The 27,746-nt window shown below is 43.1% G+C and overlaps 2 protein-coding genes across 4 annotated transcripts in view; one reads left to right on the forward strand and one right to left on the reverse strand.

Moving 5' to 3' along the window:
• The window catches only part of arid5a (AT rich interactive domain 5A (MRF1-like)), a 29,029-nt gene extending 24,966 nt beyond the window's left edge, over nucleotides 1–4,063 (forward strand). For all 3 annotated transcript variants that reach the window (XM_031570032.2, XM_031570033.2, XM_031570031.2), the window contains one exon: nucleotides 2,142–4,063. In XM_031570032.2, the coding sequence (XP_031425892.1) occupies nucleotides 2,142–3,368 (1,227 nt within the window). In that variant the 3' untranslated portion in view covers nucleotides 3,369–4,063. The remainder of the gene's footprint in view (nucleotides 1–2,141) is intronic.
• A 5,750-nt stretch (nucleotides 4,064–9,813) lies between these two features.
• On the reverse strand, nucleotides 9,814–13,607 carry LOC116220933 (mannose-specific lectin-like). Its single transcript, XM_031569847.2, has 3 exons — nucleotides 13,510–13,607; nucleotides 10,218–10,310; nucleotides 9,814–10,133 (listed from the first exon to the last, which is right to left on the reverse strand). Exons 2-3 carry the CDS (start codon nucleotides 10,305–10,307, stop codon nucleotides 9,891–9,893), a joined length of 333 nt encoding a protein of 110 aa, XP_031425707.1. The 5' UTR covers nucleotides 10,308–10,310; nucleotides 13,510–13,607; the 3' UTR covers nucleotides 9,814–9,890.
• Nucleotides 13,608–27,746: the final 14,139 nt, after the last annotated feature.

The raw sequence follows: 27,746 nt of genomic DNA on the forward strand, positions 1-27,746 counted from the left end.
GATGCTCTAGAGAATATCACCTATCACAAACTTTCCACAGATATAATTTCCACCAGGGGGCGCTCAAGGGTATGGCTATTCATGGGCAGTGCCTCTGACACCTTGCATTAAACACGGATTAGGATCGGTCACAACCACCATCAACTTATGACTAATAATGATCATTTCAGAAGGAGGACCTCTTGAAACCTGGCTGTAACCAGATATGTTACTGACACTTTTCATAAAACACCTTCTGTCTTTTGAAACATTTTCAGAACACTAAATGCTGTGAAATGACTTTAGAAATGCAATGTAATAATGCAACATATATTTAAAAGCACATATACTATATACATTGCATTGTTGCAGGAAAAAATGTGGAAGTAAAATATTTTCAGGCTTTTCCTTTGCTCTAGAAAAAAAGATTCAAACTAATTAAATGACATTCTGATAATGACCAACGGGGACAGAGCTACTCTGTTTTCCAATGCCCCGTCTGGTAAATGACTCATTTCAAGAGCTCCTCCTGAAATGATCAGTGTTAGATATTAGTTGAGGGCGGCACTGACCAGTCACAGAACAGATGCCTGGTGGCACTCTCCAGCAGTTAGAGTAAGGTGCCGCAGGCATTGACTGGTCACGGAACACATTGGCTGATCACAGAACTCACTCAGGAGCTCCCTCTTGTGGCACTCTATTGACCAGTCAAGAAGGCCATGTCGGATGCATTGACCAGTCAAGAAGGCCATGTCGGATGCATTGACCAGTCAAGAAGGCCATGTCGGATGCATTGACCGGTCACGGAACAGACCTTGGTGCCGGCGGAGGACCAGTCAATGCATCCAGCATGGCCTCCGTGACCGGTCACGGATATTTTTTCCACAGCTAGAAAGGCACGCGTAGAGGACCCCTAGCTAATTCCACTATAACGGCAAGTGGTGGCATTGCGTTTTCTTTTTATAGATAGAGATATTAGTATGGAAAATGAACTATGATGTTTTATGCTCTTTTGAGTACTCTACAGGGCACCATCACATTTTCCCCCTGAAAAGGCAAAGTAAACCCATCGAGCCGCTTCCTCTTCCTACCTCATATATCGAGGCACTCGAGGAAAATATTTAACTTCCACATTTTTCCCCGCCTTTTTAACAATGCAATGTATATAGTATATGTGCTTTTAAATATATGTTGCATTATTGCATTGGCTTTCTAAAGTCATTTCACAGCATTTAGTGTTAGTGCAAAATATTGCGCACACCACCTTGCTTTACCCATAACTAAGATGACATGTTATCACATAGAACGCATTTTATCGTGTCTGCCCCACTGTTGGGGCAACATAGAGGCAACCTTTACTGTATTTTATTTAGGCCAACTGCTTGAGTCTGCCAGATAGTGAAATGTGGGCTGAATGTTGGTAGGAACAATCCCATAATTAATGGTATTTGAAATTCGTTGGAATCCAAGTTAGCTAAAAGTCCAGATAAGTCACAGATGAAAAGCCTTGTTGGCGTTTGTTTTTGACACACTTCTAGGCCACACTTTTAGCCAGTTGTCTCCAGACAGTATATGTCATCACATGAGTGCGTAGTGAGGAGACTACTATGAATACACGCTGTCCATTTCAAATCACATCCTTACACGACCCTGTCCATTTCAAAGTGCAAATCCGATAGAAAGGATCTATTGGTCTTATTCTATATGTGTACAAAATCACAACTGTCTACTCAGCACGTTTAATTAATAATAGTGGCAGTAAACATATACACTATTAAAATTCTGAATACAGCAATTTAATAACCAAGCCGTTCATTATTATTAAATGCAAATAAGTATAGCATACATATGTGACATTATGATGATGATGATTACCTTGTATTATTACCACATTTGGTCTCACAGCCTCAAGGTTGAATGTTGGATAAACTCACTATCAAAATCTGAAACCTGCAGGTTCATTAAAAACCTCCTGTAACTTTGCCTTGAGCCCTGTGCTGATCTGACCTGATATCCAATTTGTCAGCCTCATCTGAATTCACTGGCATTTTTCAATTCCACATTTATTGCCACTTTTAGCCATCCTGTTCTTTCTAAGTGGTGGTAATGATTAATGTTAAATGAATGCTGATGTTAAATGAATGCTATATTTATGTCCTCAGGAAACAGCACATCGTGGCCACCACTCTCAGCCAGGGACATGCCTTCACTCCAGTCCCTGGGCATTTTACCAGGACCAACCCCACCTGGATTGCCCAGAATCCCAGAACAAGTTTGGGGATCCTCAGACAACTGCCCTTGTAGTCCATGAGCCTCACCCTCCTGCACCTTTAGGCCCCACTGGGATTATCTCTCCCTTGGAGAAGAAGAAGCTTCTGGCACAGGCCAGTCTGTGTCTCCTGAAGAGTCCAAAGGCCGAAGACAGCTCAAAGAGGCCATCGGTTATCCAGTGTCCTCCTTCCCCAGACTGTTCAGTGCAAGGCAGTGCCCATAGCTCCGTGGATGATTCCCCACTCCCTCTGTCCTCACCCTCTGGCACGTGCTCACGCAGCCCCTCACCTAATTCACTTTCATCTGACGAATGCTTAACAACGACTGACCCCATCAGCAGCTCATCCACAGACACAAAGAAAAGGACCCAGTCCTCTGCTCCTCCTCCAGTACCCAGCAGGCCTGCATTATGCAAACCTGTGAGCTGTTACCCCACACATCTGGACAACCTTCACCTGCACCATCACCAAGGTGTTCTTCAGGCAAGCCCAAACCAACCCGGTAGCACTTCTGCTGCCAGTAAAAGAGCCTTTCACACCTGGAGCCCTGAGAGCCAAGGGGGGAGTCTTAGGCCCCCTGTTCGAAGACGTCCCATCTTAACCCAGTCCTGGGTGTCCTCAGCTTCTAGTTTCACAAAAGTGATGCCCAAATCCAAGGATGTTTTCTCACCACTGTCCCTCCATCCTTTTTACAAAGCCTTGCCTCCTCCTCATGAGCCAACCTATAAAGTCTATATGAGAAGTGGTCAGGAATTCAATCAGTCCCCCAATAAACTACGAGTGCCTACCTTGCATTTCATAGACAAAAAAGATAAAGGCATGCATGTCTTGTCCAAACCACCTCCCAGCCAGCCGTCTATACAACATCCAGCCACGGGTCTTCAAGTACATTACTCGGGGGCAGAGAACCACCTTAAAGGTCTACCAGGTCAAAATGCAAATCTCTGTCCAACCCACCTGCCCATGCCTCAACTGAACCCACACCAGCCACATCTTATGCCAGCGGTTGCCAGCTTTTCTCCCCAATATGACTTTGCCCTTCAATCATACTCCTATACCCTGCCATTCTGGCAACCCCTGACTGGCCTGTACCCATACCCATCCAACGCTAGACTATGACAATACATTGTCCTACAAATGGCCTATCAGAACAGATGTTGGAAGTGACTGTTATACATATGTGTGTGTGATTGTTCAGATGGTTTCCTATGATTTCACACGGACTGCTTTTTTATTTCAGTTTGATAGTTAATCCATCCTGACAATCGAGGACTGAAAATATTGTCGCACTTATCTCTCTTTTCATCATGACCTTTGATGAAGTATTTAATTATCTATTATTATTATATGACTTAATATCTTCTCTCTGAAATCTAGGGTGACTGATTGTTGACACCTTCTTTAAAGCACTGCAGTTCCTGGAGGGGGACCTAGTGTTAACATTTGCATTTCTAGAACATTTGTCATTGTCATTGTAATTGTATTTTAAACTGTTACCAACAAAGTGTCTATTTGATGTGAAATGAGCTTGTGTCAAACTCCTCTCACAATGTACGCCACAGGCCAATTACCTACTAACACACCAATCATGTGTCTTAATTATGTGACTGAGCCTTACCATCTCTAATGTGATGTCATGGCTAAATGCACTTGCTCTTAATTACCAACTGCACTGTGCAATCTCAGAAAATTGCTTATCAGGAGAGTGGTGGTGCCTAACGTAACCATTATTTTGTTTGTCAACCAGAATAAAGTGCCTTTATAAAGAATAAAGTGTTCAACTGTTTGAATATCAATCAGTTTTTCTTAATTAACACCAGTAATGCAAGACTTGTAACTGAGGAAGCCCCAACATGAATTTGAACGTGGGGGCAAAGGGGGTGCATTTATACGACACGGAGGATTGACTATTAACTTGCAGTGGTGCTGTCATGACTGTATTAATGGAGTCAATTACATGTCACAGATACCTTCACTCATGATAAAACAGAGAAACCGTTTCGAAATACTATTCCAGGTTTCTTGCTAAAGCTAGGTGTGTTGCAGATAAACAATATTTGTCTGTAAAATGTCAAGCTAGTAAAGCAACAAAAGTTGTAGCCTAGTATAGAAGATCGTTTGCAACTGAAAGAGTATACTGTTCTTGGCGAATCTTTGGTGAAACGCCCAAACTGTTTCCTTGGTTCAATTTAGCTTATTCTGGGTAAGCGACTCGGGTAGGCAGCTTAGCTGCTGTCTTTGCAGTATCTTTTCACCGCCGTCTTCTGAATGCGAACATAATTCTGTATCTTTTATAGGGTTACAGAATGAACATATTAAACAATGGCATAAAGGATCACCCACAGGTGTTCGTTTGGGGTGAAGCTTTTGGGGGAAATGGTGATGTAGATGTGTCACTCTTTCCGTGGGGGAAGAGAGTGTGGACAATAGGTAACGCATAAGGGGGGGGGTTGTGGACAATAGGTAACACATAAGGTGGGGGCGTATAAGGGGTCGCAGGATGCAAGATATGAAAAGGTGTGAATGCCAGGCAAGGGGGGGGGGGTGTAGCTTGACCATGGCCATCCAAATGCTAATATGCCTGGCTCCAAACATCTGTACAAAAGCCAACAATCAATTCTAATGGCCCTGGCTCCAAAAGCCTGGTGTGTCTGAGAAGTGTAGGAATCCATTGATATGGCTAAGTATGTGAAAACGACCAATATCTAACAATCTAAGACTCACAATTGAATGACAGATAGATTGATTAGATAAGATAGATTAAATGATCAAAATGGACTTTATTTTCTCGTAGTTGTTAACTAGGGTGACCAGACGTCCACTTTTACCCGGACATGTCCTCTTTTCGAGACCTAAAAAATGCGTCCAGCAGGGATTCCAAAATAGTCCGGGATTTTGCCTCGTCGGATATTTGTGTTTCCCTGGGTCTTTCACAAACTACTGTTTACGCCCTTACAAGTTTTGGAAGGGGTATCTCCCTTAGGTTCCACATTCTTGCGAAAGCCCTGACTGTAGAGAGAACTGTCATTGGTCAACCGCCCTCTCAGTGTTGCCAGATGCACGATAATTATCCTCCAAATACGATTATTTTGAGCATTTGGTACGATACGCCATTTCCAATCTGGCAACACTGTGCACCTTGCCCCTTCCAGTAGTTGCATTGTTTACAAGAGCACATGACATCTGCATGTCAAAACTTCGTTAAGGGGGAGGGGGCGGGGTCATCTGCATGTGAAAAAGATGTTAAAACTTCGTCAAGGGGGATCATCTGTATGCCCCGCGGGCCAGATCCAGTCTACACTACCCCGCCCCCTCCCACGTGACGAAGTTTCCTCTTTTTCACAAACTCAAATCTGGTCACTCTATGTCAACTGACCTTGACAAATAGGCTAATTCCGTTGTCCTCAGTAAGTTAGCTTAAGTAGCATCTTAAGCTGCAGCTAGGGAACCTCATCCTTTTCTCCATTTCTCCCACAAATGATATTTCGTCTTTATTCCTCCCTTTTATTTATTCCAGTCAGTCATAAGGCACCATGACCATAGAGAGGTTTATCAACATACTAGTATTTTATTGATGCACGTTTACTAAACAAATCGCTTAATGTAGAAACTGCCTTCAAACTTTGTCCGTAGGTCTGAAAATTACGCCTAGGCTATATATGTTACTTCCATTTTTCTACACTTAACACTTTTTAAGATAAATAAGACAAACAAGTCAAAATTTCCAATTGAAATGAATGGTGGAATCTTCATGACTTCAACATTCTATAACTGCCAGCTGTCAACACACAGTCTCTGCAGCTGTCTCTGTCTCTATCCCTCTCCTCTCTCTTACTCCTTATCTCTCTCTCTCTCTCTCTCTCTCTCTCTCGCTCTCTCTCTCTCTCTTTCTCTCGCTGTCTATCTATGTATCTATCTATTTCTTTATTTTTTCTGGTTAGAATCTAACTTCCCCATGTCTTTCTTTTTTTTCACTCAATCTCTTTTAATCACTCTTTATCACTGTGTGTTTCTTTAGTTCTTTCTGTCTTTCTATCTTAATATCTTAATATCTAACATTTCAATTTGATTAACTTCTTTGTCTTTCTCTCTCTTATACTCATTTACGCACTCTCTTTCTGTTCCAGGTTAATTCTGATACAGGATCATCCTACAAAAGGTGTTGCCTACAGGATCGTGTTTTTACAATATATATATACTATATATTCATATCATGAGAACAGAAAAATCTCACAACTTGGTGAGCAGGATTGTATTGTCCGTGCTATTTTCTTTGGGCCAAGATATCAGTCTGGTATCCTGAAATACAATTTCTGCCAGTAAGAATGTTATTGTGGATATCTCTTGTGCTAATGTGGTTCCTCATGGCTACCGATGGATTGTATTTGTTACGTTTGAAGAGTAGGTCTGAGGGTCCATAATACAATTATACATACGTCAAACTTCATATTTGCATACAGTGGGGAAAATAAGTATTTGAACCCCTGCCGATTTCGCAAGTTTGGCCACTTGCAAAGAAATGTGTGATCTATAATTGTAGTAGTAGGTGTATTTTAACAGTGAGAAACAGAATATCAACAAAAAAATCCAGAAAACTGCATTTTATAACATTTATGACTTAATTTGCATTTGATGCAGAAAATAACCTTCAACCTCACCACCAGTAAAGGCAACCACCAAAGAGATGGGCATCCCACCCTCCTCTTTTTCTATGCACCACACCATGAAGGGGAGAGGACTACTCTTTACAGCCAGGACAGTTGTGAATTCAATAAAGTGCTTAGTGCTCCTCGAAAAACACCACCAAGTCCATGAGCAATGAGATATTCTTTCCTTCAGCTTATTTATGACAACAGCAGGACAGCCGTTTAGAATGAAGTTATTGTGAAAATCGACATTACAGTTAAGATACATCTGTAGCCTATCATTTTCATATGGTGTACATGAACATGTTTTTCAGTTAATAACTTTGTTTACAAAGACATGCAGTCCAGAGCTCTGTTCATTTTGTAATATTTTAATACTGACACATGGAAGTATTTGAGAATAAAAAAGTGCTATAGTTGAAACTAACCTATGGATCCTCTGACCCCTAAGACTGTTTTTTTTCTGCCAAACTAGCAGCTGCTTTCAATGTACAGCCTTTACTTCATTTTAAATATTAACTTGTGTTTTCATTAAAACAAATATGGATTATTAAATTAAATTAAATTAAGATTTAAATTTAGTTTAAAAATTCATTATGAATTCATCATCGACATCCGTTTGAGAATTGAATGAGGGCATGTTTGTATTGTATATCAATGACAAGACAGCTGCCTGCTCTGGTTTCCTTTTTTCTACGATGATGACTTGCCTGTTCTTTAACCCTGAAAGGCAAAGCTTAAATACAGAACACCTTATAACACATAACTACTTAGGCTGCATCATCCTAGATGGAACACAAGGGGGCGCCTCTATTGCACAGGATTACAGGATTTGAAATAGCAGAGACCTAGTCTATTTTAATGATCATTTTAAGAATCACTCATGAGCACACAAAAGAGGTAGGTTAACCTCATCCTCCATAGAAGCTGGTGCTAGCAGTTCATGTACAGTAATGTATGAGGTACTTTAAAGTTATTACATCTTCTATGCACAAAACACAAGGAGAAACATACATTTTTGTTGTGAACAAACTTTTATTTTCAATCACCAATTAAACAACAACAACTATAGACAATAACAGAAAACATATACATAACTATATACAGAAATGAAAGTGTCCAGTGTCCATGTCTCTGGGAGGGGGGAACAATATACATTATACAATTATATAAATACTGTATATACATTATATAATTATATACTGCCTCTCCGCTGAATTGTCCTCATTTCTTGCACGTGTTGTGCAGTACATTGCGGGTCCGTTGCGGACTGGAGCAGGAGCGGCAGAGGAGAGGCTGGCACCCAGAGCCTGTGGAGCAGCACCCAGCACAGGCCCCTGTGAGGTCACTGGACCCAGCATGAACATCTGAGGGCCCGAGGCTGGAGCAGGGAGGAGCTCCCGTTGGGGGCGCCACCTCACAGCCGCCGTCACAGCTCACGTCGTCCACCAGCTGCAGGGTCGCCTGATCCTCCTGTAGTCATTCAGGATGAGATCCCATCTGGACAGAGAGAGAGAACACAGCAGCCTGTGAGAAAAGACAAAAACATATACAAGTGTGAATATGTATGACAGGGCACAGAGGGAAAGTAGTAAGACAATAAATGTTCCTGACCTGCTGTGCTGGTTGGAGAGGGCCAGAGAGGACTGTCTCCACAGCTCCACCAGATACTCTGCCATGCTGTCAAATCGGTCCATGCCTGGCACCCCAGAGTCATTCACAGCCTGAGAAAGAAAAAAAAAGATGAGCGACAATTTTTTAAAACAGAGATGTGGGAAAAAAATGCAGATACAATGATTTTATTTCGTTTCACACAATTATGAATTAACATACCCCAGACTCATCAGGAGAGGCTGGGACACCTGGCTGCAGCATGGTGGAAGCAGTCAGGGAGGAGGCAGCAGCAGTCAGGGTTTGCCCGCCCCCCAGTTCCTGCAGCAGCCGCTCAATAAGGCTGATGGCGGCCTCCACGCCGCATGTCCTCCTGCAGCAGTACTGGCTCAGCTCCTTCCTACTTATTCTCCTGTCCACCAGAAGATCAGTAAGGGCTAGCACACCCTCCTGCCTGAGCTGCTCCTCGTCATCTGCCACAACATAGAGAGGTCCCCTGCATCCCACTCAAAGGTGCATGCAGACAGGCAGCCCATGAAGGTGGGGTAGAGCATCGGTGGTGCGGTCGACAGCCAGCCTCCTCATGAAGTGCCAGATGTACCTGGTCTGCAGCTTACTCGCCCCCTCACTCACGCAGCGGCCACAGTCCACGTGTAGCAGGACTAGAGGTAGAACAGCTGCTTGGAGAAAAATAAAAACATGTCGTGGTTACTTACTTACTTACTTGGAGTTGTCGTAGCTTCAGCTATGTTCAGCAGAGTGATAAGCAACGTCGTTCTACTTAACGTCACACAAGTTCAAACCAAGTTCACGCTGATGGAGAGAAGAGCCGCGATTGACCAACCAAGATCAGCAATGGCATCTCCCGTTCATCGCGCCCCACCTGTCACGTCTCTTCGCCCCACACTTTGAGAAACGCAGGGGTAAGGGAAGGAGTTGGGGGTGGGAGAGCCCCCTGGGAAAACCAGACCATAAAGGGGTCATTGTGAATCTTCTTTTCTACAAAGTATCAGTATCTGACTGTAACAACCCATGTACACAATTAACTGAGCGCAAAACGATGCACACGTAAATGTATTAATGAAACAAAGAAATAAACAAAACTATAAATGCATGTAAGTGTAGTTTTTCTAATATATTTTCTTTTAGTATCTACCTTGACTGATTGCAGTGAAACAAATAAAGTTGGTTAGTTCAAGGTCACTCCATTCATTTAGAAAACCAAAACAAGCTGCAGATATTCATCTTTAGGTTTTTATTTCATGTCAATCACTTCTTCATGAATCAAATCATTCAACTTCGATGTTGATGACTAGAAAACAATTTAGAATCCCAATCTGCTGGTCTCAGTGTGGTGCATCAGGAACAGGAGGATGAACATCATTCAGTGGCGACTCCAGATCAGTTTTCCACCATCAAGTATTTGTAGGTGCCCGTCATCGGCCAAGCAGAGCTGGGATGCTGGTCCACCATTCCCACCAGTTTGGCTGGCCCATATGGGTGTGTCGTTGCCGTCGTATATGACCAGGTTCCCATCCGCTTGCATGATTATGAAGGCACCTCCATTTCCTGCTGAGCTAGTTTCCCAAACTTGCTTTGTGGTTGTGACAACAAAGTTCCCATCAGCCTGTGATGAAAAGGCAGGAGTCAGGAATACTTCATTTCACACATCACGAAGTTTAAGGTTATTGTTACACATAATACACTGTACCGTAAATGTTGCTGTGGCAGCATTATTGTTTGATCTCAGGAAGTCTCCTGGGTACAGTTGGCCAGGTGCAGTAAGCCTGTTTAAACTCATCTCCTGGGGGAATATTTCAGAGATCAACAAGTTATGGCAAACAATAGCAACACATTCAAATGCTATCACAAAAATATGCTCTTGAGCATTTTACATGGTAATCGAGTAATAGAGTAATAAGGCTGGTTCAAGAAATTCAAATTTAAATTTGATGAAGTAAATGCACACATATACAGCATCTTACCCTTGAAATGAACTTAGGGTACAGTTGAGCGGTAACACACTGAACAATTTAGCAAGCTGGCTGTAAAAAACTATTTGGCCTAAATTGGATGACAATAATAAATACTTTAATTCTTTTCAGCTACCTTACAGTAAACTAAACTAAACAACTAAACTATCAACACATTGATGATGAGGTCTAATTGAACAATGTCCAAACCTACAGAAAACAAATGTAGGAAGTGTCAAAAAATTTGAAAAATGTTCAGACAATTCTATTAGTCTGTTTTCTTTGTAAGCCAAGACACATGTAGGTTACATTTCACACACACACGAAGGATCTTAATCGCAAGTAAAATAGCCATTATATGTAGTTTATAGAACATTATTAACCCCTTCTCGCGACCTGGACTGATTTTCAAACCCTGGTTACGGCCCTGTATGCACATACTCACGAGCTGAACACTGGACAGGCGATCTCAGACTGGTAGGAAGCACAGAGACTGTCTGTAATCAGACTGATGACGGTCACTTAGGCCTCTTACTTTTATAGCCAAAACAGGGAGGGGTAGGGAAATTCCCCATGCCATAGACATGGGATCACTGACAGGAGGTGTCTTAAACACTATAGTTAGAGTTGGAGATGCTGGTTGTAACTGAAACAAAAAGGCCCAGGCCGTGAAACGTTTCTAAAGTAACTGAAACAAAGAGGCCCAGGCCGTGAAACGTTTCTAAAGTAACTGAAACAAAGAGGACCAGGCCGTGAAACGTTTCTAAGGTAACTGAAACAAAGAGGCCCAGGCCGTGAAACGTTTCTAAAGTAACTGAAACAAGAGGCCCAGGCCGTGAAACGTTTCTACAGTAACTGAAACAAGAGGCCCAGGCCGTGAAACGTTTCTACAGTAACTGAAATAAGAGGCCCAGGCCGTGAAACATTTCTAAGGTAACTGATTTTTCATAAGCCGATGTATAGGACGTATAGGCGAGTGTGACATTGTGTTTAATACGACCTGAAGACGTGTGGTCAGCCCGACTAATTGTGGCATAGTATTCAAATACATTGGCTGGATAACAGAGAGTTGGTTGGTGGTGGTGTTTTTATAATTGTTAAATTTATCCCAAAACACGGTTCACAGGGGATGTTTGAGAACACAGAGGATAAGCCCCACAGGCCGGCAGAGTCCCGGTTCGAAAATTACTCCAAGATATCGAAAGACAAAAAAGGGAAAGTTGCCAATGCCTTCAAGGACTCCTTGCCACATACAAAGTGACCAAGAAAAAATTTGACGAGGTAGAGGCAGAGGCTCTCACCTACTGAAAGAAAAGAATAATGAATTCTTATCACGGCTTTATTACGGGGCGGCACATATAGAAAATCTTCAGATTAATGACACGCTTTTGAAAATGGAGAATGTGCAGTTGCAGAAAAAAATGGGAACTCTCAAGGCCAATAACAACATGTTGAAATCAACAGTAGAAGTTTTGTCATGTGAGTTAGAGGACGTGAAGACTGCATATTTACATAATGCAAAACATAAGGTTTGCCAGTTCTCCAACTGCATATCCGATATTATCAGCAGCAATGCCAGAAATGAGGAATGTTGGGAGAAACATTCAGATTCACGGGATAGTCGGTGCCAACATTCAAGTGTTGGCTATAAATTTGCTTTGATCAACAAAAGTGATCCCCAGACTCGCTCTGCTATAGAAATGCTTGTGACTCATCTCTCTGACTATGATGAATTTATTGCTAAAATGACACAATTTTACAATAATCAAGCTACTTCTAAGAAACCACACCTTGCTGCAGCTATAGGAAGTAAGCTTTCCCAACAGAACAGGAGACAAAGAGGGCCAAAATCCTCCAGTTTTTCGAATTGGCAACACAGAGGTAAAAGCTTCAGGAGAAGCAATCCCAGTGGGGGTTATCATATGCTATATGTGGAGAGAATGGGCACATTGCAAGACACTGCCCAGGTAGTGGGGGTAGGTATGAAGACTTTTTTGCTATGCATGTGGAGTAGAGGGTCACATCGCAAGACATTGCCAAGACAGAGGAGGGAGACATCAAGGCATTGTCTGTCATTCATGTGGAAAAGAGGGACACATAGCAAGGAACTGCAAAGACAACCGATCAGAAAAGCAGAACTTTGATGCTTTTCTTGTGGAAAGCCAGAAGGTGTAACTCTTCACAGACAAGAAGAAAAAGCTATCAAGACCTGCTTCAGAAAGTACATAGTCTACAGACTCAGTCCACGTTTACACGGAGCCTGCATTGCCTGAATCCGGATTCACTTTTGAATCCGATATCTTTTTTTATCGCGTATACACGGAGCCGTGTCAAAAAAATGCACATTTTATTTGCGTTTACGCGGAAACGCTAGAGCAGAGCGGAGTGGTTGAATCTGCTGTAAAGACGTCATGGAGCATGCGGACAAAGTGACAGAAGACAGAAGTCAAGATCCAACTAGCTCAGGGGTGGCTAACCAGTCCAGCCATAATAAAACCCAGTAACACTGTTACCAGACCATCAATGGCATGAAATGGTTCAACATAACATAAGAGCCATAGAGAAGAAGTGACGGAGAATAATAATTATATTTAATAAATTATCATGTTTTCAAAATACAGGAGAGCAAGGTCGCGGTAAAATAACTGTAACAACACACGCACACCACACACACACACACACACACACACACACACACACACTCCAACTAACTCACTCACAGAAAGAAAAAAACTGTGTACATAACAGTGTCTCAATTACGTTGTTAATGTCAGATATCCTCTGTTCAACGGTGTGCCGTGACAGCTGCAGGTCTGACACAGACTGCTTTAATCTGTCAGTGTCAGGGTTGAGGATTGCAACGACATCACGTACACAAGACTTCACAACCTCTGCCTCACTATATAACTCTTTTGCTCGAGCAATATTCCATGCCACCTGATACGATGCCAAAGTGACAGTTTCAGAGTTCTTCGTGAATTTTCGGAAAAGCTGAGTCTGCTTCTTTGACTGACGTTTCAAAGTATTTACCTTGTGCTTGCGTAGCTCTGTGCCTTTAGGAAACTCCTGGGCTATGTTAGCATGGTGTGTGGAGAAATGGCACTCCAAGTTTGAGGCTTTAAAATGCGACAGTGATGACTGGCCTATTAAGCAGAGGGGTTTTCCATTTCACTCCACATCGCGCACTTCACCATAACCCTTGTTTGTGTAAGTTACCGTTTTGAAACTTCCGTCAATAATACAAATCTTTTCACGTCAGATTTGCTCATATAGGCTATTGCTGACACTTTTAAAAACTGGTTTTGAACAATGGTCTGATGCAAATAGATTAAACAGTGATAGATCAAAGTGTGGCTTGTAAATGTCATCACTTTCCTAACCAGCTTCTTAACAAACATCGATTTAGTTTATGTTGTTGCCGTTATGAAGTGACGCAGCGGGGTTAATAAAGGTTCAGGCTGAGGTTGCGAGGCATTCACGTGGGGAAATTACATCATCAGGTTAGAAAGTATGCGGATCAGGGTTTACACAAACACCAATCCACTGGCGGGTTCGAATCTACTCACTTTGGAGACCCGATTCAAAAGGTTGCGGTGTCAGTGACCCAATCCGCCCGGTTCGTGTAAACAAAAGGTCGATGCGGAGACATTTCTCTCTGGATTCAGGCAATCCAGGCTCCATGTAAACAGGGCCTTAATTGACATTGCCTCAAGACAAAAGACCCAAAGAGGAAGCTATTAACACCTGGCCAGACAAATCACTGCTTAAACAGAATGACTGTAGCTCAGACACAAGCAGCCATGATGTTGATAGTAGCACACATTGACCATATGTGTTCTATCAAAGGGGGGGGAGTTTATATTTGGAAAACTGTTTTAAGGTTGTGTCTTGATTATGCTTGTGTTGATGTCGATGCATGTTGGATGTGTGAACATTCTTGTGGGGAAAGGGGGGGCAACATTATTTTTTATATATATATATATATATATAATTTCAGACACCAGATGACCAACCCAATGGAAAGGGGTAACAGTTGTGAAGAAGGCCAAATGGCAATGAAACCTGTGGGGCCAGAGTCCACTTGGGAGACCAGAGGGCCAAGGGTCAAGGGTCAAGAGGCTAGAAATGTGGACAAGGGCCACCACAAAGCAAAACAGGGACCAAAGAAAAGATCCAGATTGTGCACTTCACCAAACAACATATTTCTTTCTATAGACCAGGAATCCAAAGGACCTGAGACCATCCATGGATCTGTGATCAACAAGCCCAGAGATTCACCTTAAGAGATTGACTGATGGAACAAAATAGACCACAACTGATGAAGACAATGAAGAAAACAACCAGAGGCACAACAAGAAGATCTTGACACTTTTCAGAGCTTCATCTGCTGAGAGGTGAAAGGCAGAAAGACACACTCAATAGAGTTCATGGATAAGAAAGACCTAGAGAGAATCAGTGAGCGACTGATTCTTCTGTCTCCTTGGCTGTGGTGGTTCTCAAATGCTTCTCCCAAACCTGAGAATTTTTTTTATATTATAGTTTCAAATCACAGAATGACCCCATGATAAGTTACCTATTGAGACTGGGAGATGACCAGTCTGCACAAATGGTGATGAGTCCAATGACAGGTAAGACTCCCTAATGACCACAGAGCCACCTAAAGCAGGACATCACCGCCACTGGGAACCTCTATGAAAGGTGTGACTCTCAGAAAGAAAGTTGATGTGATGCTATGTATGGCTTCATAGCATCAAAGAGGGGACTGTAAGAAATTACAGTATATCCTGTGAGTGAACATGAGATTCATGATCAAGCAGCTGCTGTGACCACCAAAAGCTGGCCAATATCCAAAATGGTAATGTTATCATGGTGTGGCAGAGTGGGCTACGCCTCCACAGTTCATCCCCCAGGTGTAATAAGGAACACTGATTACTGGGCGGGCTTGTATTTCGATATATAGCCCAGCGTAGGTCACAGGGAGATACTTCCTCCTAAACTTGTTTTGCTTCCGGGGGCCCATCACTTAGTATAGTGGCGTGGGGTTGCAAGTCGCACTTCTTGGACTAATGCTGCCAGCGAAGGTAAGTGACTTTGGTGTTTAGCCACGTCATCCATTTCTGCGCGGCTTATGGTTTCTAAAACGGCGCGTTCACTTTTCTGTTTAGCATGAGTGGTTCATTGTCGCTGGCAAAGTCGGTGTAGCGGTTGCTCTGACGCCGGGTGCTCGGTGGGAATCAGCTGGAGGTAGGCTGGTTCAGTTACTAGTGCCGCTCTGTATTTTAATGTGCATTAGTTATGAATTACAATGCTATCCTCCTCTCTGTTTTATGGTTAGCTGAAGTCCAGCACTCGCTGTTCCGCAGTGCGCAGTCATTGCTGCTCGGCTGAAGTAGAGGATCGCCAAGTGCCTCCACGCCCTGGAAAGGCTGCTGTTCTGTTGTACTGTCAAAATGCATGTTTAGAATTGACCGGCATGCTCAATCTTTGTTTGTACCTTTCTGTGATTTCCTGCATGCATGGGGCTATACTGGGTATGCTACCTTCCATCTCCGCTTGCTCCGCATGATATTGTTTTGTTTCCTTTGATTTGATGCATGGGGCTATGCAGTGGGCTGCTGCTTTCCCTCTCCGCTTGGCCTGCATGTTTTGTTGTTTGGTGCTGCTGCTATGTTAACTATGGTGGTGGTGATTCTGAGTGTGATTGTTAACTAGCCTAACCGTGTTTTTGCTGAAGTGCATGCATCTGTTTGTGGGTGTGTGCGTGTAGCTAAGGTAACCCAGGTGACTGTGACTAGGGCTGCTACTCCACGCTGACCATCGGAGGTCCTCCCAGTCCTATGTCCCTCCGCTAAAGCTAAGTAGCCTCAGTAGGATAGCCACACTATTAAATCCTCTCCTTGCCTCTTTACTGTTAAGTGTTTTGCTAAACCCAGTGCCTCTATCTTTCTCCCTGGACGGGTGAAGTGGGTTTCACTTCAGCGACAGGCCGACCCCCAGGTGGTGGAGCAACCCCCCCCCTCACTTTTCCTTGCTGTGTGCATAAAGGTTGCCCTATTTTGGAGTGCAGTGCTTACTTGTTTTATGCACGTGTGGTGTGTCTTCTGGGCCTCTCCTGTCTTCCTCTCGGAAAGTCCTGCTCACTGCGGTTTCCTAAATTTCCCTCGGGATTAATAAAGTATCCATCTATCTATCTATCTAGCCACTGCCCTGCTCCACCTACTAATCATAGCCCACTGGCCAACATTGTATGTGTCTACAGTGTGTGTTTATTGTATGTATATATGTACTGGAAATAACTGTTTGGTTGTTTGTGTGAGAGGCAACAGCCTGTGCTGGCATTTCCCTGTGCCCATTTATTCCTGTTCGTATTCCTGTGAATAAATAATATTTTTCTGGAACCCATGACTCTGGCCTAAGAGTGTGACGAACTTGTGTTTGCCTTGTTAGACCTAAAGCAAAGCTTAGTCTATTTTAGTCCTAGGGTGACTACCTAGGTGGCGTAGTCAACATTTAAAACCTATACTAACCAATTACCTCGCCACTGTCACAATGGTAACAAAGGAAAAGTCCCCACACTGGATTTGCTCAGCCACCTGGGGTCAGGAAGCAAACTGAGGTGTGAGTGACTGCAATTTATCATAGTATTGGGAATGGGGGTAGGCCATTGAGAACCCTCTCAGGCAGAGAAACTTGGTTCATACTTGGATCATACAGCAAAAGGTTGCCAGACCTATTTGCATTTGAAGCCTAGCTCATTTACATTAAAAGCCTAGGAGGTGTCTTAGGGGTAGGGAAATTCCCCAGGCCATAGACATGAGCTCACTGACAGGAGGTGTCTTAAACACTATATATGGCTAGAGTCAGAGATGCTGGTGGTTCAGTTTTTTGCCTTGTCATATAGTTCATCATCGCCTGCGAGCTGATGACCACTACAACAGGGACATGGCAATAACGTTTCCTTCACAACTCCCATCATTCAAGCCGAGCTCCTGTTTCATTGTGTATGTGTCTTTCAGATGTGGGTAAAGCTGCTGTGTGTGCCGAAAATCATGCCTTTGGTCAGTGTATTTTTTTTGTTTAAGATTTATTTTTAGGCTTTTTACCTTTAATGAGATAGGATAGTGAAGGTTTTGACAGGAAATGAGCTGGAGAGATGAGAAGAGTTGGGGAGTGGGATCGGGAAATGACAGCGGGTTGTATTGGATCCCGGGTCCCCGTGGGCGCTCAAGCCCGTTGATGGTCGGGGCTGCTGCTTGCGCCACAGCTCCCCCCCTTTCATCAGTGTTTTTAAGAACACTTCAGCACTTTGACCGCCTGTTTACGTTACCGCATGTCAGAGCGCTATCCATGTTTCTGATAGCTTTCTCTTTGACCCGTTTACTTTTCCAAGACAATAGCCAAAGTAACCAATTTGACTGTAAAATCCAACACATTGTTGGTAATATATATATATACGCCTAATGGTGTGTGTGTGTGTGTGTACTCATAACTATTAATTAGCGTAACTAGGGTGGACTAGGGCCCGTCATAATAGCGTGCACTGGGGCCCGTCGTAACTACCTTACGGCAAAGCTCATAAGGCATAAGGCATAGTCCTTTAGGAGCAAAGATCCCTGAGGGTCGCCATGGAACATGATAGACAGGTATGAGGAAATGTTCAGTTGCTGTTGGTAACATAGAAGGAGCATAGTGACAGACTTTGAGAAACATGTGCAGATATACAGATATATGCAGAAACATGTTGAAAGTGGTGCACCAAACTCTTACACAAACAAAATGTCAATCAGAGAAATCCTGCATCTGGTGTTGCCTCTCTGCCACTGGCCTGCCAGTCGGGGTTGGGATGGTCAGCCCCAGACCCCTGATTGGGGTGTTTGACCAGTGTGCCTAAAAAAGAACACAATAATGTAACGCTTTGTAATGTTGCCATTCCTTTCACAACACTTAAAAGACGTTTAGGGACTGAAGACACCAAGTGATGAAGTGTTTCAGGTGTATTTTTGTCCCGTTCTTCCTGCAAACTAGCCTTCCACCCTTGTCCTTTACGCGGTGCAATTCCTCCAGGTTCCTCATTTCTTTTAATTATGTAATGCTCAAAAGAGGGTGAAATATCCAAATCCCCTCCTGTCTTTCTTTGAGGAACATTGATTTTAAACATTTCAATCATTTTCTCATTTGTTGGCAAACTGGCGACCCTCAGGGATCTTTGCTCCTGAAGGACTAGGCCTTCCTGACTATGACTATGACTAGACCTTGTGTTCATACTGTCTGCAATTACGTACAAATAAAAATACATTTAGAAATGTATTTATTAATATTTGTTGTGAGTTAACAAAGACACAACTATTCGCGTAAGGTTAAAGGAACATGATGCACAGCTATGAGGAAATGTCTAGTGGTGTGTTTCCAACAGAGGAGGAGCATAGTGACAGACTCAGAAATGTTAATATGCGGAAATATTGCAGACATTTTGCAAAACATGTGCAGATGTGCAGATATATGCAGAAACACGAGGTGGTGGTGGTGCACCAAACTCACACAAACAAAATGTCATTCAGAGAAGTTCTGCCAGGGCCATGCAAGGAGCTGTGGTATTTCATCATAGCTTGTCAAACAATCTACATAGGTTACAATGCACTGCCTGAATGATTTAAACATTCATTAATTATACTATGATACTATTTCATAGGGTGTAACATCACCCTGCCCCATGTCCAGGCCCAGGGGCCCATGGTTTCATAATCCGTCCATGTTATTACCCCTACCCTAATCCGGGTTCTTTATCCCGGTAGGCCTGTTCGGTAATCCGTCATTGTTAGTGTTCTTCTCTATAAAGTAACAGATTCTGACTGTAACAACACATTAACACAATTAACAAAATGCAAAACAGCAGTATTCTGATAAGAGCAATACCATCTGCATATCTTTTAGTGCAACTTTTGTGATCAGTGTTAAATGCAATGATCTGCACAGTGAAACATACCAGCTGCTCTCCCAGCTTATTAAATATAAGACAATTATGTAAAGTAGGGCAGTAACTGCAGGTGTGTGTGTGTAACAAAACAAAAACACAACTAAGAGGTTCTGGCACCTGTACATAATAATAAATAAATAAATACGTTTTGTTAATAAATGTATTTATATACTAAAAACTACATAATACATAATACATACGTTCTCTATAAATACTTATATGCACAACATCCCTTCAAAACCAACATTTACCCGCCTCTGCCATCCATGCCCCCCTCCAAACCCCCCACCCACCGCCGCCGCCGAAATCTCCCGGATTTTGCTACTCAAATGTTGGCAGGTTTGTTCATCGCCCACCCATATCCTATGTTCTCTTAGTTGTTCTGTCCCCATAAAGGAAGGTAAACCCCACAAATAAACTTTTGGAAAAATGACCTAAAGCAACTTAAGTGCAGTATTGAAGTGCAGTCTTGTAGTGCAGTATTGAAGTGCAGTATTGAAGTGCAGTATTGAAGTGCAGTTTTGAAGTGCAGTATTGTAGTGCAGTATTCGTATAATATGCCTCTGTGCTTATTGGAAATGAAACCTATGACAATGGTGTTGTTAGCATCTTACCCTACCCTAATTTAGCTAAAGAACTAGAGATTTTTCATGTCTGTTTTTATATTCATGTTAGTAAACTGACATCATACCATCATAAATACTGAAATCTTTAAAGGCTCTACATTCATGGGATCATAGGTTGACTTCTAACAGAGAGAAGCTTCACATTTTTAAGTGGTTCAGTATTAGTCTGACAGGCCAGACATTCATTGTGGTCAGGTATATTCCCTATGGGAACAGTAGTGGTGAACTGGGGAGCAGCTGGCTGCCTGGGCCAGGCGAGTTCAGTACAGGTTTCCTGTCACATCTTCACCTCCTGGTCCCTTGAACCTGGGCGCTTACTTATCGCCTGTATCTCAGATCCCCAATACATATCACTCACTGAAGCTCTAAGCAGGAACATGGGTCAGTGCCCCAAGAGGAAATAACTGACAGCCTTGTTCTTGCAGTTACAGTGGATTATGATGCCCCCTTGTGGACTGGCAGCAGAACGGCTCCCTTTGTCTCACAGTAGGCCTCACTGCTGCCTTTGTCTCCAACTACAAATAAATATATTCAAACTTGAGAGCTATACAGTGAGAGGACAGTCTACTGTTTGAGTATTTGTCATTTTGATTTAGGAAGTTAAACATTGCATTGCACAGTGGCCTGGTACAGATCTGTATAAGACTGACTGTGGTCCAGTAGTGGCCTGGTACAGATCTGTATAAGACTGACTGTGGTCCAGTAGTGGCCTGGTACAGATCTGTATAAGATTGACTGTGGTACAGTGGGTTAGGTTACAAACTCTTATGAAGAGACACAGATTTTTCCAGAGATAAATAAACAGGAAATGACCTCTAGGGGTGCATACGCTCTCCTCATTGGGAACATTTGAAATAAATAAAAAAATACATGGACACTCGCCCTTACTGTTGGCTAGAAACTTCACAGATATCTAACTGCACTACCACAGACCTAGATTGTAATCATATCTACAATGCACAGCATGAAGTTCATCATGGTACTGGCTGTTCTTCTGCCCCTCTGTGGGGCAATACACAAGGACATCATCACAGAATTGCAGGGAAATCTCAACCATCTGCAGGTTACTCACCATCTCTCCTTTGTGACTAACCTTATGCAGTGTCTCATTTTGAATGGTGACATTTAATATGTGTAATGTACAGTTACCTAGTAACATTATTAACATTTGTTAGGCTTTCACAGGGCTCTCAAGTGTCACGCATTGAGCGTGACAGTCACTCATTTCGGTCTTTAGTCACGCACTCCCGCCACACATCGTATTTCTCACGCTGAAAAAAAACTCTACGCTATTTAATGTGCTGCAGCGCGCAAACATGACCTGGCCGCGCTGCCCTCACCATGGAGGAATCAAGCACGTCTCCCGAATCCCCTGGGGTTCTGCCGTGAGGTGCCACTTATCAGCCAATCAAAAGAAAAAATGGGCTACACAATAGCCAATCCAAAAAATACATCTTTTGTATCTGGGTAAGATTTAATCCAGCAACCAATTAAAATAAAGCATCCTAGAATTGCGCGCGATTGATCTTCCGGAGCTCCAAGCATCAGTCTTCTACAAAGAGTAAGTCGTCTCCTGTTTTAATGTTACAACACATTCACAATGGTTTGACACAAGCAATGACAACTTGACTGCAGTTAGAGAATATTTCCCAGATGATTAGCATCAGTTTTTAATGAGTGTTTGTAGCCAACACAGCCTGCCTTTACACTAGCTTTGACTCCGAACTTCGTTAATAGGCTATAATAAATTTGAGTAGGCCTATTAAAAATATATATAGCCTATAATTCGAACGAATATTAGGCAGCCCTTAATATTCAATGATGTTATGGGCATTATTTTTGGTAAATGTGTTTGCTTGAACATTCTATTCAGATTCCGAGGTTTCTTCACGCCTGGTGAAGTTGTGAATCGCGAGCTCATTAGGCATACTAGCATGTTATAAATATCCTGGCCATGGATGCATTAATCATTGCATCTGTCTTTCAAAGATGTCAGGTAAAAAACAAATAAGCATCCTGTCCTTCGCCCAAAGAGGAAAGCCCACTAAAAAGGCCAGATTAGGCCCAGAGAAGGTTGTAAACACATTAGAGGAGGAGATGGTGGAAGAGGAAGAGACAGTACAGGTTGAAGAGGAAGAGACAGTACAGGTTGAAGAGGAAGAGACAGTACAGGTGGAGGAGGAAGAGACAGTGCAGGTGGAGGAGGAGGAGACGGTGGAAGAGATGGTGGAAGAAACAGTGGAGGAGATGGCTAGAACAAAAGAGAGAAAAGTCCCAGGAGCAGCCCTACAAGACCTCTTTTAATAGTGAATGGACCTCTAAATGGCCATTTACTGTAGGAAGCACCAGCTCATATTACTGGTGCACTATCTGCCGCCAAGAGACCTTGTGTGCCCATCCAGGTGTGCGGGATGTGACAAGGCACATAGGCAGTAAGGGGCATCAGCCCAAACAGCAGGCACTGAAGTCAACCAGCACAATTAATACATCCAATTCTATGACTATGGCATATATAATGGGAACCAACACCAAAAATGATAAAAGAGTCCAAAAAGGCAACAAACACCTACAATAAACATAATTCTCTTTCTCTCTCTCTCTCTCTCTCTCTCTCCCCAAATTGAATACATACTTTGTAATTGGTTGAATTGTCAGTGCCATGTGTCAAATCTTTTCTGCAAGTCTGAGCAATTATTAACAACAAAACACTAAAAATAATATGGGGGGGGGGGGCGGGGCTGGTCTGTGGGCATACGGCAGGGGCGGGGCGGGCGGAATGGGGGTGGGCCGGGGGCGTGGTCAGGGGGGGGATATGTCACTCTTGCCTGTCTTCAAAACTTGAGAGCCCTGCTTTCAGTAGTGAAGGACCTACAGCTCAAGGTTCAGAGTTAGTTTTAATAAAGTTCTCAGGCAACAATCCAAAGACAAAAGACAGTCTCGTAGTCAACAGGCAGGCAAAGGTCAAAAATCCAATAGTCAAACAGAGTCCAAGGCAGAAGTATCCAAAACACAGACAGGCTGAGCGCTTCTTGTTGCGCTTACCCCACTCTCTGCCATTGCAGTGTGATTGAGAGACATCTTTTGTGAAGAACCTGGAGGCCACTCTAACCAGCCTGGAATGCATCGACTCACCACCGACACAGTGCCACAGTTCCACTGCCATTGACAACATTAACACAAACCTGGAGCAACTGAAGCTGAAGACTAAGGAGGTGAGTTGGAATCTCGCTCTTTCGGGATGCCTTTACCAGAGAGGTGTTAAAGAATTACACATACAACACATTCAACACATTTCATTTTTGTCATGTCTTAAGAGACGGGCGGTACAGGTACATGTGTTTTTCTCATCACATGTGGCATCGGGGGATTGAACCCATGACCCTAGTATTCTTAGCCACCCCCCCTCCCTCAGTTGAGCTACAGAAACACGCACAGAATGCTTTATTTATATATGGCGGTGATATTTATGACCAGTACAGATCGTCTTTAGAAAAATAGTTGTTGGTAATTGAAACATCCATACACTGGAGACTGGAATGTTCATGGATTATTCTCTTATTTTTCCCCAGCTCTCTCTGGCTTGGGAGATTTGCTCAGATAATAAGCAAATAACAAAGAGAAGCAAAGGGACCATCATTCACAACTTGGTTCTTTACACACAGAACTGGATCCTTGACAACTGTCATAAGATTTAGATAAGAAATTGCTTTGCGACACCCACCAACTGACGGAGAGCTATAAAGGTTCACGAGTGCGTCGAAAAAACTGCGTGGCCACACAGTAGATGCCGAAATATGCTTCTACGACTGCGTTACTGTGTGGCTACTCAGTTGCTTCGACGGACTAGTGAACCTTTATAGCTCTCCGTCGGTTGGTGGGTGTCGCAAAAGCAATACAAAAAAAGATGGTGGACCAAACTCGGTAGATGGTCGTATTTGTACATAAAAGTTGTTTGTTTGACTTTTTTTGCTTTACCGAGAGTTAAGTTACAGAGAAATAGACACTGTGCAATGTAAAAACCCTGTTATTGTACCAGAAAAATATGACTGAGGGGATTTGCGAGGTGTCTGAGCCAGCTATCTAATGTTAGCATGCTACTACCCACAAGGTCAACAGCGATACAAGTTGTTTGTTTGACTTTTTTTTGCTTGGATTTTTTTAAAGTTACCGAGAAATAGACACTGTGCAATGTAAAAACCCTGTTGTTGTAACTGAAAAATACGTCTGAGGGGATTTGCGAGGTGTCTGAGCCAGCTATCTAATGTTAGCATGCTACTATCCACAAGGTTAACAGCATGGGTTGGACCAATCACAGCCCTTCAGTCTCCATGGGCTCTCCGTCATTTCGACGGATAGTTAAAAAATTTGGGAGGTGCAAGTCAGGCCACAGAGAGTTGCTCGGAGAGGGTGTGCAATGACGGAGAGGGCTCTACGTGTCTGCTGAAACCAGGGGCGGACTGGCAATCTGGGATACCAGGGAAATCCCCGGTGGGCCGACGGGGCATAACTATATGAGGTGCAGCAGGTGCGATTGGGCCCGTGGGTCTTGGGGGCCTGTAGTCGTGAACCATAGACATATTTACGTCAATCTAAATAGTCTGAAGGCAGAATATGTGCGCGGGGGGAGGGGGCGTGGCCGCGGCGGTTAGTGATCCACCTTGACAATTTCACAGTTTCTAGTGTTATAGGTAGAATACGTGTGCGGGGGGGAGGGGGCGTGGCGGCGGTTACAAACATGAAACTATTCTATACAAGCCATTGCTCCCGGGCCAATTTTTTCCCCAGTCTGCCCCTGGCTGAAACGGAGGACCATAAATTAGACTTAACACAGTCGTAGAAGCATATTTCAGCCTTTACTTCAACTTCAACCTCAACTTAACACGTACGACCTCCTGTAAAGGTAAGTGCCCACCTAAGCCTTTTTATTACTTTGCAGTTGAATAATTCATCTTTTTTTGCCTGAGGTGAATAGCCTTGACATGACTAGCCAGCCAACTGTCAGTCTCTTGTGATCTGTGCATTGTAGCTAGTTGTAGCTAGATTGACTGTTCTGTTAATTGTATTGTTATGGCGCTATATACATTTAATTTAATTGAATTTAATTGTTTTATTGTGTTATTAGTGCTGTCAAACGATTAAAATATTTAATCACGATTAATCGCATTTGTCATAGTTAACTCAAAATTAATCGCAATTAATCGCACATTTTTATCTATTCTAAATGTCCCTTCATTTATTTTTTCCATCATTTTTTTTTTCATTTTAATACTCTTATCAACATGGAAAAGTGGATTGGCTTGCTTTATGCAAATGTTTTATTTTATTGAAAAACAACATTGTCAAACAGGGCGGTACAAAATAAAATTATAAAGTGCACATTTCAGGTAAACAAGGACTCAGCCTATAGTGCAGTTAAACCATGGCTTAATATTTTCTTTTTTTCAAGTTTGCTGGGAACATAGCAGTCAGGCCTCTTATTTCAGAAACAATGAACCGTAACAGTTAGGTAACCAATAAAAGGTAAGCCTACTACTTCTTTGCTTTCAGCCAGCTACTCAAACAGACAAGTCTGTTGACATTTTCAGACAACAGTGAAGCTCGCTTCTTTTGCACAACACAACTTTTAAAAGTAAACTCTCTATTCAGAAGCTTTTTATCATCCATTTCGCCGTATCGCGCTGGGAAAAGGGAAAAGGGAAAAGGGAGGGAGATGCGGTTGCCATGACAATCCTGCAACAGGTGGTCATTACGGCATCCAGACCACCACTACAAAGGTAGTGGCACAACTTTTGGTTGACTTTTGGGGCAACCTTAGGAGGGACACCAGTAAATGGGTCGCAGAATGTCCTCAATGTCAGCGATGCGTTAAAATTAAAACAGTGGCCCCAGTGTTGAGACCAATTGAAGTGTCCCAGCCGTGGACTGCTCTGGGCATTGATTTAATAGGACTACCTCCTACTTCCGCAAAGGGGAGGAAGTATGTAATGACCATTACGGACCTGTTCACAAAGTGGGTTATAGCAAAGCGCCTTTGTAACAAAACTGGTTCTGAGGTGTCGAAGAAGGTTGTAGGCGCTCTTTTAGACTTTGGACTTGTTGAGAAGATCATTACAGATCGTGGTCGGGAGTTTGTAAATTATCTCAACAAGGGTATATTTTATGGCGTTCAGAGAACAGCGTGTCAATGATGTGGCAGCTGTCAATGCTAAACATTTTGAGAACATCTCTGCGGCCAAGCAGAGGCAGAAGGAGTTTGAGAGTAGAAAGAGGAGGAACGTAAAGTCTTTCCACATAGAGGAGGGCGATGAAGGCCTCAAGGCCAACATGCGTAAAGTCGGTCGGAAAGGTTAGCATAGCTCATAGATGGGACCATATAGGGTACTCGCCGTGTCAGAGAAGGGGGTGGCAGCACTCACAGATAGCTCTGGCGTTCCCCTAAAGCAGGGCAATATAGGGCATGTCATATACTAACATGTTTATGTTTACTTTATGTTTATGTTGTATTGCAGTGTTGCATGATTTTGCATGTTTTTCTCTGCCGTTGCCCTGCATGTTCTATATACAGTATGCAGGGCCGGATTAAGACAATGGGCTTTAGGGGCTGCAGCCCTGGGCCTCGCCACTAGGGGGCCTCAGGTTGCCCGATGTCGAGTGAGGGACCGCGCATAACGTTAGAAAAATTCAGAGTGAAAACAAAAATAATGCGCGAAAATGTCCGGTCAAAGAAAGCACATGCAGTCTATAAAGAAACCTGCAAATACTTTGGATTTCTTACTCGACTTGAAAAACTCTCCCTCAGTGAAATACGTGAACAAAGTGTCAGATTGCAGACCAAATACAACGCAGATCCAGCGGATGACTTTCCCGACGACGTGAATTTCTCCCGAGTTGCTCTAACTGACCCAACAACACCGAGAAACCTACTTTCATTAATACGGGAGAGGCATCTCCAAAGTGTTTACCCAAATGTGGACATAGCGCTGAGGATTTACCTTACATTGCCCGTTAGTAGGGATGCACCGATACCGATACCAGTATCGGTATCGGTGCCGATACTTCGTTAAAATACTCGTACTCGTACTCGTTTTGAATGGCCGATACCAAGCACCGATACCACTCATCAGTATTTCACTGCATCAAACTGGCCGGGCTATGCTGACACAAAATGTGATTTATTGTCCTACCTGTCCTACCACTCTCTGCCAGACTAGTAAGTAGCTTATTTGCCGTCTTGTGTTGCATTTGCTTGATGTTTGACTGTGTCATAGTGTCAAAGTATTTCAGTATACAGGTTTCGCTAAATTTAGCTGCTAGCATCTCGTTAGCGATTAGCAATTCCGTTGAGCTGCCTTAACCGCGATTTGGGCTCATTTTAAGATAAATGACGACGACAGGAGTAAGGCACAGTGTAAGATCTGCACTGCTACGGTGTGGAGGGGCGGAAAGGAAAGTACTTTGTTTAACACAAGCAATTTGATTAAACATCTGAAGACACACCATAGTGCTTAGTACACAGAGTTCACTGATGCTAGTGGCACAAGACCGAAGCAACCAATCTTAACTGACGTCTTGCAAAAGAAAAAAACGCGCACGCACACACAGAGAGAGAGGTAGAGAGAAAGACTGTGCCACATGTGATTGTTTGTGTACTTGAGCAGGAGATTATT

The sequence above is a fragment of the Clupea harengus genome, chromosome 7, assembly GCF_900700415.2.
Source record: "Clupea harengus chromosome 7, Ch_v2.0.2, whole genome shotgun sequence".
NCBI lineage: Eukaryota > Metazoa > Chordata > Actinopteri > Clupeiformes > Clupeidae > Clupea > Clupea harengus.